The sequence below is a fragment of the Trichosurus vulpecula genome, chromosome 3, assembly GCF_011100635.1.
Source record: "Trichosurus vulpecula isolate mTriVul1 chromosome 3, mTriVul1.pri, whole genome shotgun sequence".
NCBI classification, from domain to species: domain Eukaryota; kingdom Metazoa; phylum Chordata; class Mammalia; order Diprotodontia; family Phalangeridae; genus Trichosurus; species Trichosurus vulpecula.
The window spans coordinates 160,796,776-160,813,026 of record NC_050575.1 but is presented as its reverse complement, the minus strand read 5'-3'; the positions used below and the strand labels follow the sequence as shown (position 1 = coordinate 160,813,026).

At 44.1% G+C, this 16,251-nt stretch overlaps 1 protein-coding gene across 1 annotated transcript in view; it reads left to right on the top strand.

Annotated features, from left to right (window-relative positions):
- NIBAN2 (niban apoptosis regulator 2) overlaps positions 1-16,251 on the top strand; it is a 109,219-nt gene that overhangs the window by 61,007 nt on the left and 31,961 nt on the right. The window contains exons 3-5 of the mRNA XM_036752816.1: positions 10,145-10,273; positions 12,341-12,446; positions 14,496-14,663. Of these exons, the coding sequence (XP_036608711.1) occupies positions 10,145-10,273; positions 12,341-12,446; positions 14,496-14,663 (403 nt within the window). The remainder of the gene's footprint in view (positions 1-10,144; positions 10,274-12,340; positions 12,447-14,495; positions 14,664-16,251) is intronic.

The window sequence follows — 16,251 nt, the reverse complement described above, 5'->3', positions numbered from 1 at the left end:
ATGACATACTAATCATCAAATGTTTCCTGAACACTTACTCATCTCTCTGCTAGGCTTTGGGGAGGAAAGAGGGCAATAAGATGTGTTTAACTAGCGATATGGGGTGGGCTGTAAACAGATGAGTAGTGCAATGAATGTCACAGTAATCTTGAGGAAGTGTAGATCATCACTTAGGTGGTCAGTGAAGAACTGGGTTTGAAGAAGGTGGAGGATTCTGATTGTCAAAGAGCTACCAAGAAGCCATTTCAGGGTAGGGATGAAAAATGGGAAGGAGATTATTTGGGAGACAAATAAGGAGAGAGATCAGAGGGTTTTTGTAAAGGAATGATGGAGAAAAGGGTTCTGAAGAGATAATTTGGGCTCAAATTGTAGAGGGCCTTGACTGCTAAGTTGGGCTCAGGAGTTTAGACTTGATCTTATGTGCAGAGGGTTGCCATGCAATGTTTTGGGACAAAGAAATGTCAGAATGAAGGATGCTATTACCAGATGGTGATGGCTCACAGAGTCCTCTTAATGACATGAAGAAAACCTGTGCTACTAAACTTTTGTAAAATCTCTCCCTCTGTGTAACAAGACAGCCAAAAAGGCAGAACTTTCTTACGCTGTGATGGGAGACATTGTTGTGTTTGTCCTTCGTTTTTGGAGAGGACCATGGCCTCAGGGAAATGATAACATGACTTGCAGTTGACTTTGATTTGAGTAGGGGAGGGCTGTGCAAGGTCATCAGCCTCACTTTCTCCTCTAGAGCCATCTGTGTCCAGTGGCCTGATATTCACCAGGATGACTGGAGATGGCCCAGGATGCATTGGGAGACCCTGGCCCTTTTAGGCTAAGGTCTTTTCAGATTCTCACTTTGAGTGAGGTAACACCCATTCAGTGAATGGACCTCTTTAAGAAGTCAATCAAGGTATAACCCTTTTAATCAAAACTCAAAAAAAAAAAAAATCAAGCTGGGAGAGGAAGACCCTCAGGGTTCCTGGCCAAAAGAGAAAGAGTTACTATTAGTGTGCTAGATAAGAGAATAGTTCCTACTGTATTTTGTTTTGGTCAGACAACATCTGGAATATTGTGTGGAGCTCTGGGAGCCACAATTTAGGAAGACTGAACTGGAACCTGTCCAAAGAAGAGAACCAAGATGGTGAAGGGAATTAAAGGTCATGCCAAAAAACGATCATTTGAGGAAACTGTTGCTATTTCGTTGGAGAGAGAAGACTCACTGGGGACGTGATCACTATAGCCTAGTAATTAAAGAGCTGTCCTATAGAAGAGAGATCATACTTAGCTTCTGCTTGCCCCAGATGGCAATACTAGGACAAATCAGGTGGAAGTTGCAGGGAGGTGGGTCTTTAGGCACCATTTAAGGGGGAAAAAAATCCAACCATTTCAGTTGTCCAAAAGGTGGATATTATTGAGTTACCTCAAGAGGTAGTGGGCTTCCCCACCATGGAGGTCTTCAGGCAGAGTCTAGATATCCACTTGTTGGAGTTGTCACAAAGAGAATTCTTCTTCCGGTACAGATTGGATCAGATGCCCTCTCATGCCCCTTCCAACTTTGAGAATCTTCCATTTTGCATCAGTAAGATCTGTAGGAAGAACACCAGTGACAGAAAAGGGCAATGAAAATATAGACCTGGAGTCAAAACTCAAAATCAGATTTGCTGGCTTTTGGAGAGCCCCTTGGCCTCCATTTTATCCCCTCTGGGAGAGGAAGAGAGGACCCCGTTGCTGTTGAGCTCTTGTCTTCTGGCCTCTGTCTGTATGCTTCATGTGTACATTGGTTGTGCACACTCCTTCCCCAGAGGGATGCGGAGGAAAATGGCAGTCATGAAGATGACTAATCTCGTCAAGTGCTTGTGCAGCACATTTTCCTAAGAAGTTCAGAATGCATCACTCTCATTTAATCTTCACACCTTATCAGTAAGAGAGTGAAAGAAGGGAAAACTATCATTATCTCTGTTTTACAGATGAAATGATTGAAGCAGATTATAGTGTGGAGAGCTCAAGCATTGAATCCAACCCAGCTTTCTACTTCCTTGTGTCTAGCTAATGTAAAACTCTGGGATTCCAAAACTACCCTTTGTTGTTATTGATAGATATAGTATCTCGGAGCTGGAAGAGACCTCAGAGGTCGAGTCCAACTTTCAACCCATTCCTAGAGTCCTTTCTGACAGATGGATACTTATCCAGCTTCTATTTGGACACTTTCAGTGATGGGGAGCCCAATGCTTAAAAAAAAAAATGCCTTTCCATTGTTCAAAAGCCTTAGTTCATAGGAAGTTCTTCTTTATGTTGAGCTGAAATCTGTCTCTATAACTTCTACACACTGGTCCTAGTCCTGCCTTCTGGAGCAAGACAAGACACAGACCAATTCTGATACATCTTCTGTATGATGGCTTCTCAGATAGCGGAACATGGAGGTCACGTCACTTCCGACATTAAATCTTCCCTTCTCTAGGGTAACCCCTTTATCCCAGGTCCTTGGCTTTGAAAATTCTTTACCATCCTGATCCCCTTCCTTGGCTGCTGTCCTCCAGTTTGTCAGTCTCCCTATTAAAATGGGATGTCTAGACCTAGAATAAATATTCTAATCATATCTCAACCAGTTGAGAATATAGTGAGACCATCCCCTCTCTTGTTTCGTACATTGTTTCAAACAGGACTTCTGTTCCTGCAGCCTGGTGCCAGATTACTTTGTTTAGTAGCCAGGGCCCATCCTGACTCATACTGAACGAGAGCTCTTTAGGACTTCCAGGTACATCAATGGTTTGTGAACAGGTAGTGTGGGAAATGAGGCTGGAGATGCAGGCAAGGCCTAGGTACTGTGTGATAGCTGATGATGCTGGAGGCTTCGATCTCTGCCAAGTCCAGTGCTCAGCCTTGTGAGGACGCAGGTCAAGACTTTCCAATATAAGCAGTTTTCTTTTCCTTTTGCCAGTCCTTGTCTTTCATCTAGCTGTGAGATTGGGCAAATCACTTAACCTTTCTCATTTCCTCTTCTAGAAAATGAGTGAGTTGTACCTGATCATCTCTAAGGTCTCTTCCAGCTTTAAATCTATGATCCAATGGTACCTAGATTTGTCACTGGAGCCATGATCCCTTTAGGAGGAGCCCCGGTTTATGGTGCCTTCAGCAGCGGTTCAGACTGCTTGTGAGGATAAATTGAGATAAAGCACTTAGTGCCTAGCACATAGTGGTAACTAAATGTTAACTTATCTAATCAATCAGTGAGCATTTATTAAGCACCTATGTGCCAGGCACTGTGATGGCACACACTGTAGGGAGATACAGATACAAAGAATGAAGCAGCCCCATTTCTCAAGAAGCTTCCATTCTCCTGGAGAAGACAAGTTCTTACATAAGTTTAAAAGACTTCCCCTGAAGGAATGGGCTGATGAGAACAGTTTGTTCCAACAGCCATGAAGATGGCTAAAGCAGGCACTGTGGAACACTTAGAACTTGGTCAGACATCAGAGACACTACTGTATCCCAGGCCGTCAGCAGTCATCTTGACTTTTGTCCTCCCGCTGGACTTTTATGACTCTGGAAAAGATTGTGAGACTAATGACTTTGCTTAGCTCTGCCTCACACAAATCCAATTTACGCACAAGTCAAGACATTACCCATGATGTCATTGGTCCTCTTCGAAAATGAAGGACAAACAACAACAACAGAAACAACATACACACACACACACACACACACACACACACACACACACACACACACACGTACGTGTATACACATTCTTACACCAAGTGAAAAAACAAAGAGCAGGTAGTACAGTGCAGTGGGAAGGAGTCCTGAATTTGAAATCAGAGGACCCAAGTTCTAATCCAGACTCTGCAACGTATATGATGTTGGGCAAGACATTTAACCTCTCTGGGCCTTTGTAAAATGAAGAGGGATAGATTAGATGACCTTTCAGGTCCCTTCTGGCTCTAAGTCTCTGATTCTGGACCCTGTGAAATGGGAGGAAGAGGCAGGACAGGTTATTTTTAAATTAGCAAGTGAGGACTGTAGCCTTCTAAATGCAGGTCATGTTCCAGGCCCAGAGGATGTAGTGACATGAGACCTAAGAATGAATGAAGGCTGAACACAGGGCCCTGTGTACTATAGCATGTTAATCATCATTTATTTTTTTCTTTTTCTTTTTGAATATCTTAGTCATTCTATTTGCATAATTCCAAATTGCTTTCCAGAATAGCTGTGCCAATTCAAAGCTCAACCAACACAGACAGTTCCTATAGTATGTCATCTTATGTGTATGTATATATATAATATATACATACATGTATATGTATGTATATAGTGTATGTACAAATATATAAAATTATTACATTAATAGATTGTCATATATTTATACATTATATTATAGTTCTATTTATTCATTTATTATATTTATATGTGTAACATTATTTAACATTATTACATACACATGGACATATATACATGTGTGTCTATATACACATAAATACATCCATACATACACATTCAACCTCTTGTTTACGTATATTTATAGATATTTGTGTATATACATACATATATTTATTTATAAATTATATGTAAATACATATATAAATATCTGTGTATACACACACACAATACAGGGTGAACCAGCTGATCTCCAAGCTCCCTTCAGGCTCTGACATTTTCTGAGTATATGTATATATCCTTGGAGATCTCCCCTCTATTGTTTTACAGAAGATCAAACTGAGGTAAAGAGTAGAAGGAATTAGAACCCGTCCAGGACTCTTCTACAGCACCACACTTTCCCTAGATAATCAGACATAGAAAGAATCTTCCTTCCTTCCTTCTTTCCTTCCTCCCTTCCTTCCTTCCTTCCTTCAACATGTTATTGGGCCATATGGCCAGCACTACTAGCATCTCATGTCTTGAATGATCTTCTCCCTTGCCCTGATTCTTAGAATCCTTCCTTTGCTTCAAAACTCTGCTCAAGTGACAAGTGCTATGGTCTCCACCCTGCCCCCCACCTCTACCTCATTCTCCCAAAAGCATTTACTTGGAATTTATTTTGTACCTTCATATTTAAATGTTTGTTAATTAATTGATATGTCCAAAGTATTGTATAGGTACTGAGGATACAATGGCAGACAAGACAGGGACTTATCTGAGGAAAGAAAATACAGCTGACTTTGCTATAAGGCAGACTGTGATTAGAGCAAAGGAGAGATCCAGGCACAGCGCTGGACCATCATTGATTTGGCATTTATATAGTACCTGGCCCCTAACTCTCCAACCTATTCTCTCCCTACCACCTATGTAAGAGATTGAAGATCTGAAGCTAGAAGGGACCTCCAGCTGGCCAGCTCCCTCATTTTACAAATGGGGAAGCTGAGGCCCGGGGAGATTAAGTGCCTCGCTCAACATATTTACAGGTGGTAAGCATCAAAGACATGATTTTCAAAGGGTCCTCAGAATCCAAAGCCTGTGCCCCCCTAATTGCTCAAGGACTGCCAGAAGGCTCTTATTGCTACCTTCAACCCTTTTCCTATCCCCAACTGTTCACGTTCTCTCTACCCAATTCTGAGGTTTACCAGAGGATGGTATACAGGGAGTCCAAAACAAATATGTGTTTCTTACAGATAGTTGGATGGAGGTCTCTGTTCTATTTCCCTTAGATCCAAGGGGTAGATATCAGGACAAGTCTTTTCTTGAAACCTCACCAAAATCATCTCTCTTTTTTTGGTTCCTGAAGGGTTTAAGAATCATATGATATATATATTTCCTGAGCCTTCCAGGGTGAATCCTGGAAGTGATGATGATGCATTTTCTTAGCCTGACTGTGTTTTTGCCTGTCTCTTTGCGTGGAGCCGTAACAACCAGAGGAGAGAGGAGGCTAAGGATTATAATGGAAGTGATTTCCTCTGGGACCCATGATTGGTTTAACCACGAATCAACCGCCTGGGACTTTGGGAGGTTCCAGAACCCTTGAAGTGATTTAATCAACAATATTTATTGAGAGGCTGCTACTACGTGCTCACTCTACCTTGTGAGAGATGCAGAAAAAAAAAAATCTAAGATAGGGTCCCTACTTCAGGTAGCTTACAACAAGCAAGATATGTATGCATTCAACATCTAAATACATGATGGAATCTGATAAAGATTTCACACTGAAATGAATGGTGTGGAAATAATATAGGAGTTGAGAGAAGGAAAAGATTAGCTCTAACCAGAAAGGCTTCTTTGAAGAAGGAGGAACATGATCTGGGCCTTAAAGTACTGGATTAGGGGAATGCATTCTAGGCTGGAAGAAGAGTGACTCCTAATATCCTGCAGGCCTGATAAAGAGACCATTCACTGTTGAAATCTCTGTCAACCATTGCTAAAAGACACTCTCTGGTGTCTCCGTCTTCTGAGACTAGGACCATAGTAGGAGAACTCCATCAGATCCAAAGCTAGAATGAGATGGGTTGTGTAGTGGTATGATGGTGAGTATCATAGAGTTGGCATATGAATTCTGGTCCTAGCTCTGCCACCAACAAAATTTATTACTTTGAATCACTATATCCTTGTGGTCCTCGTTTCCTCATCTGTAATATGGACGTATATGTGTTTGAAGGTCCTGTTGCCCCTATGAAATTCTTATTCCATGATTCTTTGAGTCTATGACTCAGTCTCTTTTCCCATTGGACAGTTGAGAGAGGTTAGGGGAGAAGTCAAGGGCAAATGACTCCATTCCTTGGGAATCCCCAGTAGGAATGCCTGCATCTTACAATGGAAGGACTTACTCAGCGAGACTCTTTATTCCCTTTCCTGTCTTCTCCTTCTTCAGCTTCTGAAGCCAACAGGGGCTCTTAACTAGTTTCAATTCCTGTCTTTCTCCTTATTTCCGGAGTCTTCTGTCTTAGTGATTCTTCTTTATTGCAGCAGCAGAGAGTCTTAGACCTGAACTGGACCCTCAAGCTCATTTAGACCAATCCTTATGTTACAATGACTTGCCCAAGGTCACGCTGTAAGTAGCTGGAACTGGAACCCAAGTCTCTTGATTCCTAGCCCCATGTTATTTTTACTCCATTACACTGCCTCCCAGGAGAGTCTTCTTCACTTCCATCCTTTGACTTGGTCATTTTGCTTTCTCTTTTTCAGAGTTTGAGCTCCCTCCTCCTTTATAGCTTTGAATATTTGTGTGGAGGGGAAATGATCTCTCTGATTTTTTCTCCCTTCAGCAGTCTATGATTCTGTGTGGCTTTTGTGACAAAGAGTTTTGCTCCTTCTAAGATGATCTCTGCCTAGAAATTCAATTTTCTTTTCTTTTTGGGCTTCTAGGAGAGCTGTCGCTCAGTTATATGTTGATTTTGTAAAACCAGCAAACCTCCCAACATACACCTGTTATAAACTGCGTAAGGTTTAAGGGGGCGGAACCAGGGAGATGAAGCCTGAGCCTAGATCTTTCTGGGAAAATCAGCCCTTGCAAGTATATTGTCATGATTGAGAAGAACGCACAGGGGCCTTCTGAGAAGTTGCCTTGCAAAGTTCTAGAGAGGGGAAGCAAGACCAACTGAAGGAGAGGGGGATGGATGGGTGTGAACCAAGGAAAGGACCTCAGTTAACGGAGGGTGGACATGTCCCAGAAGAGGCCAAGCTGAGAGATGAAGAACATAGATCCTTCTGTGCCTTACTAGAAATGGGGGAGAGATGTATTTGCCAAATTTAGCATCTGCTTTAGATTCTAAATATAGACTTTTAGCTTCCAGTGCTTTGTGACTTTGCAAAGGCGCAATTCTGAGCGGAGGCCTCCCCCTCCCCCTCCCTTCTTTTTTTTTTTTTTTGGTAAATATTTTTAATCCCTGGGTAGGAAGCAGCTTAAGAGGCCCTATTGTTTGTGTACAATGGGTTTTCATTTGAAAAAAAGAAAAATTTATCTGAGCTTCCCCCTTGAAGAGCAGGAGGAAGTGACGTATGATACCGAACAGGAGCATCAAATCACGTTCAGATTATGCTCCTGGGGAGAGGGTCTTAAGGGGTGAACGATGGCATAGGTCTATGTCCTAGTCCATACAGAAGCACCGAATAAATGAAGCATTGGTTCACTTTCATTTCAGAAAAATATTTTGATATTCCAGTTCAGTAGTTTCAGAATATGCCTGTTTGGTTCTAGCTCCAACTAGCTCTCGGCTAGGTTGTTTTGTGAGAACTTTGGGTTCGGTTCATGATTTGACAAAAAGAAATTAATAGGTTAAATTTCCAATTCTTCCAGGGCAGGGGCTGCCTTGTGCCTTTCTTTGTTTCTCCTGTGCTTAGCAAGGTGCCTGGCATACAGAAGGTGCTCAATAAATGCTTAATGAGTGACAGGCCAACAAGCTGGGATTCACGCCATCCTCTTGACCACTTTTCAGAATCTTTTTTTTCCTTCCAGACTCCTCTCAGTTGCCACTGCCTTCTTGGAGCTTTCCCTGATGTAGATTGTAACCTTTTCCCAGCCGAAATCATCCTTCCCTTCCTTATGTTTTCCTAGAAAACGTTGTTTGGATCTCTCTTTTGCTTTCATCACATTCTACCTTGTATTATCTGTGTATCTGTCATACTACCCCTCCATGAGAATATGAGTTCCTTGAGAAGAATGGACTGTTTCATTTATATTATTGTATTCCAAGAACTAAGTATGATATATATCAGAACGGCTTTAAAAAATATTTGTGGTATGAATGAATGGTCCATTTCTACTTTCTGTTCATAGCTTAATGGTCTCATCAGGGACTTGAAGGCTGTAGCTCCATCACTATGGGCTATTCTTTGGACTTAATTATCCTAAGGAGTCAGATCTTATTCCCTCCCCACTTGCAGCCATTAAACAGAGTTCTTTTTTTCTCGCAACGTCTTATTGATGGACTTTTCCTTTTTTTATGTCACCATTCCATTCCCAAAATAGAATCTTCTCATGATGAATAAGTAGAATCACGGAAATTAAGTCAATACATTAAGTCAATACAAGCCAAAAAGAAACCTAGGGTATGCCCACCAATTAGGGAATGGGTGTACAAGTTTCGGTATACTAATGTGATGGAATACTGTAAGAAATAATGAAAAGGACTGTTTCGGAGATACCTGGGAAGATAGGGAAACTGATGGATGCCAAGTGAGATGAGCAGAACCAAGAGAACACTTTCTATAGTAACAACAGTATTATAGAGACAACTTTGAAAGAATTAGGAATTCTGATCAATACAGTGACCAACTACCATTCCAAAGGATTCATGACAAAACTACCCACCTCTTGATAGAAAGATGATGGACCCAGAGTACAGAATGAAACTTGTTTTTTGGACATGGCCAATGTATTAATTTGTTTTGCTTGATTATGTGTGTTTGTAACAGGGGTTCTGTTTTTCTTGTTTTCTCAGTGAGTGTGTGTGTGGGAGAGGGAAAGAGATGAAAGAGAGAGAAGGCAGATCTATGTTTGAAAATGGAATTTAATTTTTAAATCAACCAAGATAGAAAATGTATATCTCATTTCATACCTATAATTTGCCAGCTGTTTGCCTAGAGGTGAGAGGCATGAGTCACTGTCAGACCTCCGATGTCAAGATTGGTGACTGTATCGATTGAAGTTCTTGAACATACAGAAGAGTTCAAGGGAAGCCTCAAGAACAGATTTTGATCAAATGAAAGCATCAGAGAAGCATATCCATGATAGCAATTCCAAGGGCCCTTCTTCTCACAGCCCTGGTAAAGTGGAACTGGAGAATAAGAAATTTTAAAGTTAGAAGAGACCTTTGGACATAGAATGTTTAGGCTAGAACAGAACTTAGGCATCATCCAGTCCAACCCCAATCTGAGCCCAGAGAGGAGACATGACTTGCCAAAGGTAACACAGCAAATCAGTGTCAGAGATAGAATTAGAACCCAGCTGTGACTACTAATGTATTGCTTTTTCCATTAAACCACACTTCATTTTGCAAGTTTCTTCCAGTTTATGGACGTGAAACAGATTTCTTTATTGCAAGTAGCCTGTGTCTTGACCAAACTTGTAACTCAGACCTCTTTGTTAGCGCCATAGTGTAACCAGTGAGGAAACAGTCCAGATCCTGGATGCCCATGAGTGCCTTGGCATCAGGCCTACCATTCACCCACTGAGGCCTGCTGCAACCCTAGTTCCCAACCTCTCCTGTGCTCCCTCCCACAGGTGCCTTTGGACGAACGAGTCATCTTCTCTGGGAACCTGTTTCAGTACCTGGAAGACAGTAAGAAGTGGAGGAACCGCTTTAGCCTTGTGCCACACAACTATGGGCTTGTGCTCTATGAGAACAAAGCTGTAAGTGATGTTGGAGGAGGGGACTAGCCTGGAATGGGCACAGAACAACCGGGGGGGTGGGGAGGGGGGTGAGGGGTCCGGGCCCAGGCTTTCTGGCCTCACAGAGTCAGTGGAGGAAGGCCTTGGACTCAAGCCTACTTTCTCTCCTTGGCCTGAGATCTCCCCCAACTCTGAGTCCTTTAGTGTAGTAGAAAGTAGTAGCTTTGCCTTTATCTTCTTAGTTGTGCTTTTTTTGTCCTTGTTTTTGAAGAGGACCATGACATCAGGGAGATGATGACACGACTTGCAGTTGACTTTGATTTGAGTAGGGGAGGGATGTGCAAGGTCACCAGCCTCACTTTCTCCTCTGGAGCCATCTGGGTCCAGTGGCCTGACATTCACCAGGATGACTGGAGATGGCCCAGGATGCATTGGGAGAGCCTGGCTCAGGCCTTTTCATGTACTCACTTAAAGAGAGGTGAACAGTGAGGCCATTCAGTGAATAGGCCTCTTTAAGAAGTGAGTCAAGGGATGGCCCCTGTAATTAGAAAAAGAAAAAGAAAATAAACTGGGAGGAGAAGACCCTCAGGGTTGCTGTTCCTAAGAGAAACAGTTACCGTTGACATTCACTCTAAGCCAGGAGGGCCCAAAATGCAACCATTAAGTGGAGCTTGGGCCGGGACCTATTCTTTTTCTTATTCATTCCTGGATCTGAGTTGTTGGGGAAGCCTTGTTCAGCCCTGCTCCCCATCCCAATTCCCTGCCGGACACCCAGCCTAGGCCTTTCCCTTTTTATCCTCACCCCTACCCTAATAGAAACTCCTGCCCAAAGTGGGCAGATGTAGCGCCCCGCTACATACTATGTGCCTGGTGCATAGTAAGGGAGAGGAAAGGCACTGAGTTTGTGGTTTCACTGGTATGGAGAGCTCCTTGGTAAGGAAGCTTTCTCTGCCAAAGCAGATCAGTACCTTCTCTGCAATGTGCATCTTACCATTGGTAAGAAGTACTTTTTCCATTAAACCACACTTCATTTTGCAAGTTTCTTCCAGTTTTTGAATGTGGAACAGATTTCTTTGTTGCAAGTAGCCTGTGTCTTCACTGAACTTGTAACTCAGACTTCTTTGTTAGCACCATAGTGTAACCAGTGAGGAAACGGGCCAGATCCTGGGTGTAAGTTATTCCATGGTCTTAGAGCTTTGCCTAGAACATGAGGATGTTTAATGACTTAGACAGGATCACACAGCCAGTATGTGTAGGGGCAGGACTCGAACCCAGATCTTCCTGATTTCAAGTTCAGTTCTCATATACCACACTGACTCTTGGCACACTTAATAAATGTTTATTGACCAACTAATTCGAGTGCCATTCCAGGAAAGCAGCAGAAAGGAAAGAGCAGCTAGGGTTGCAATTAAAGCAGATCCCTGTTTTTATCTGCATCCCTGGGTGGGAAAGGGGTGGTAGGGGTAATCAGAATAGACAGATCAGGCCTGAATTGATTGTTGCCCTTGGTTACGACTTCCTCTCTCACCAAAACCTTCCTCCAAGCAAGCTCAGAGCAGTCAAACTGAATTTCATCCCCCGGATGGTGTCGTGTCCTTTGCTTAAGCAAAAGTGATGTACGGCATTGATAAAAGTCAGGCTCCAGTTCATTTTGTGTAGTTTGAAACTTTATAAAGGCATTTTAAGGATGGAATACTTCACGTGTTGCGTGGTGGCACCTACTGGTAGAGGGCAAAATGCCAGCCCAGCCCTGTTAACACAGCCTCATCCTTCGAAGGAATCATAGAAACCATTGATCCAACTCTCTATCTGGTACACAAATTCTTCCTACAGCATTGTAGACAAGTTCTTTGGCCAGCATCTGTCTGGACACATTATTATGTAGGAAGTCATTACTCTCCTGTCTTCCTCCCTTAACTCTATCTGGAATACCCAGGAAAAGAGCCACTGGGTTGGGTTATGGTGTTAGGAAGGGTTAGCACTACTTTAAGCAGCCAAAATTTCATTACGGGGGGCCAGGAATTGGAGTATAGTTTGGGATTCAGCAATGGCCCTTCCCTAGGTTGACTTTCTTCTCAATCCCTCCAGGCCTATGAGAGACAGATCCCACCCCGAGCCATCATCAACAGCGCAGGCTATAAAATCCTCACCTCAGTGGATCACTACCTAGAACTTGTCGGTAACTCTTTACCAGGTAACATTCTGCCCTGGGTGGAAAGAGATGACTGCAGGGTTAAAATACCTTTCTTACGGTGGAATGGGTTTGCATAGAGCTTAGTGCCCTGATGACCAGTGGCACACATTTGTAGAAGAGCCATTGATGATTAGCCTCATAAACACCAGGCTGTAACCAACTGAGCTGCACAGCCGAGGTGATGCATGGCCATGCTGCAAGCTTTAGCTTTGTCCTGGCAAACTAAAGCGAGGGAAATGAGGGGCCAGAATTCAAAGGGAGGGCAAGAAAAGGAAGTGGGTCAATGTGGATGCAATTCTGTTATGCAGGATTCATAGGAAAGTCTTAGGACCCAAGATATTCACCATTTTCCTTGAATCATCTTTGTTGTAGTCTGGTCGCTTTTCCAACTCTTTGTGACCCCATTTAGGGTTTTCTTGGCAAAGGTACTGGAGTGGTTTGCCCTTTCCTTCTCCAGCTCATTTTACAGATGAGGAAACTGAGGCAAACGGGGTTAAATGACTTGCCCAAGGTTGCACAGCTGAGTCAGCAGGACACTCATCTTTCTGACTCTGGGCCTGGCACTCTATCCACTGTACCACCTAGCTGCCCTTGAATCATCTTACAGAGTGTTAGAACTGGAAGAAACCTTCAAGATCATCTACTTCAACCCTTTTATTAAAGCTGAGGAAATAGGGGCTGAAAGAGGTGAACAATTGCTGCTAGTTAGTGTTGAAGCTAGGATTAGAACCCGGGTTTCCTGTCTCCCAGCCAGAACCCATAGGCTGGTCCTCCCTTACCTTCTTGTTTTCTTCTCTTTATCACCCCTCCTGGTCCCTGCCTCCAACTCCTAAACCCCCCTTTGCTTCTACCCTATCTCCCTGAAAAAAAATATACCACCCCCCCCAAAAAAAAGGTAGTCTTCTACTTAGAGGATGATCTTCCCTCCTCCCTGGGAAGTAATAGGGGGCTGTTGTGATCTGTTTCCAGAAGCAAAGTCTCTGGTCTCTTAGGTAGAATTCCTCCCTCCAGAAGGGACAGCTGCAGTGTGTCTGTGATCAGCCTGAAGCTTGTGTAATCTGCCCCAGATCTGTTGTGTCTAAACAAACACCAATGGATTCAAAGGTTCCCCCTTTGCTGGCCTTCTGAGTGAGAGGAACGCTGTTTCCATAGGAGTCTGAGGGGATGAAAAGGTCTTTGTCTAGGATATGGCAGCCACGGAAGGCCTGGCTTCTAGAGGACCCAGCCCTCGTGTAGTGCAAAGAGAGCTGGGTGGGGAGGCATAGGGCCTGATTTTGAATCCCAGCTCTGCCACTTACTATTGGTGTGACTGTGGGCAAATCACTGTAACCCCTCTGTGCCTCAGTATCCTCACCTGTAAAATGAGATAGTTGGACTAGATGGCCTCCAAGACACCTTCTAGCACTAAATGAGTGACCCTCTCTGAGAAGGGAGACACTTAGCCTGGGATAGAGGAGGGTGGGTTTTGCAAGAACCAGCCCCATGAGGGAGATGGGAACCTGTCATGGATATTTCACTCTAGTGCTGAGAAAGATAGATGAATCCAGATGGATCTCACTGACATTGGGAGGGTGGATGCATGAAGGGTGTCTGACCTGCCATGGCCCTTGAAGGAAAATAAAAAAACCTGGGGCCCCTCAAGTGGAAAAAGATGTGTTGATTTTCTAGTCCCAGCTCCACCAACTGGCAGTGACCTTAGACTCAAAGTACAGCAGAAAGAGGGCTGACCTAGGAGTCCCAGGAGCTGAGTAAGAATCCTGGATATGCTCCTTTCTGTATGAGCTTGGGCAAGTCACTTAACCTCTGGTCTCCATTTCCTCATCTGCAAAATTAGAAGGTTGGAACAGATGGCCTCTGACGTCCCTCCCAGCTCCAGATCTGTGATTAAATGCAGTGACTTGCTCTGGCTTCCTCATCTGTTGAAGGGGGAATAATATTTACCTTCCTTTGTACCTTAAACGGTTGTTAAGATAAAATACGATGTGATAGAGATAGAATCCCTGGAGGAATGTGACAGGATGCTATCATGATCTCATTTCTCATCCACAGGGCCAGCCCCCAAATCTGGTGCTGCTCCAATTCTGAAGTGCCCTACCCAGTACCCCCTGATCCTCTGGCATCCGTATTCTCGACACTATTACTTCTGTGTGATGACAGAGCCCGAGCAGGAGAAGTGGCTGGCCGTGTTCCAGGACTGTGTCCGGCACTGCAACAATGGTGAGTGTGGTCTGCCCAAGGGGAAGCCCAGCTTCCTGCAAGGGGGGAAAGGTCCCAGACAAGTACTCCTGAAGGGGAAAATGGAAGGGAATGAGACCTTTGTGGGGTGGAGCAAAAGCTTCTTTCCTCCTAGGATTCAATTCTATGAAATTCATCAAATTTGAAAAAATAAACAAAAAAGCCCCTGGACCGCTGGTGCTCAGTTGAGCACCTTTGGAGGGCAATGAGATACTAGCAGGACAAGGTGTGAGGAGACAGGTTCAGGGTAACCCAGCTCTGTCACTGAAAATCTGTGTGATCTTAAGAAAATTATTTCACTTCTCTGGTCCTCAACTCAAGCTCCAGTCCCAACTTTGTTCTTAACTTATTGTATGACCTTAGGTAGGTCACCTTACCTTTCTTGGCCTTTATTTTTTCATCTCTGAAATGACAGACAGTTTCTAAGCTCTCTTGTAGTGCCAAGATTCTGTGATTCTGTTAATTTTCCCAATAACCTATAGGATCACAGCCTCCTTCCTGGTGCATAGGGCTCAATAGTGGCCTGAGCCCTTGGACTTTTTACCTGGTGCCCTAGTGTCTTGGAGAAATTCTCCCTGGGTTCTGGGAGGGCGACTTCCTCGGTTAAACTATAAATCTGAAAACCTGGAGGATGGCTCTGTTTTCAACTCCATTGGCTTAGGGGAGGCTGAGAATTAGAGGTGAGCTCATAGCCTTGCTGCTTCAGAGGCACACCGATGAGCTCCCTGCTTTCCCTTCCCCTTCCCCCTCCTGTCATGGCATGCCCCAGCACAGGTTATACCTTGCATGTCTCTGCAGGCTGGGAACAGAGACCTGACAGGGTTGGGTCCTGGCACAAGGCCCTGGACTCCGGGCATTTACATATCACTCCACCCCGTCCTCCCTAATCTTTCGGCCAGTTCAAAAGCTCCTTCTTGAGTCCAGGCTAGGCTGGAATTTGGGAGCAGGAGGGCAGTGGGAGGATTTAAAGGGCTCCTTGGTGAGAAGCAGGTCATTAATCACATCTGAATTACTTCTGCCACCTTGAGCTGGGCACATTGCCCACCCCACAAAAGGCAGCCTGTTCAGCTGTTCCCCTGGGGGCTAGTGGAGCATGGGAGGAGAAGGAAGAGGGCCTGGGGATGGGAGTGCCACGTTTCAGATGCCACTGTCCAGCAGCCTGCTGGGATTCTAGCTGCCTCATGGTGAGTGTATACGCCACACTCTTCTCTGCCTTCTCTAGCTCTGAACTGAGTTAGAGGTTTTAGGGCCTTGAGAAAAACAGTTGTTGAGCAACACTGAGGACAACCAGCCTGACTGTTCCTAAAACCATCGCTCTCGAGGCTGTGTGATAGTAGGTTAAATGGGTAAACTTTCTGTCTTCACTGTCACCATCTGTACAGTAAGGGTCATCATAGTCTTAGGAGATGCTTCAAACAACTGAAACCAGCTGTGCCCTCAAATCCAGAGTGCTCTAGGGAAAACAGACCTGGCAAAGAATCTCTAGCCCTTTGCTAGTGGTCTGGGTGGCACAGAGCGTAGCATTGAATGGTGAGGATGTTGGGAAAGGTGGGGCCTTCTGAGAATGGAT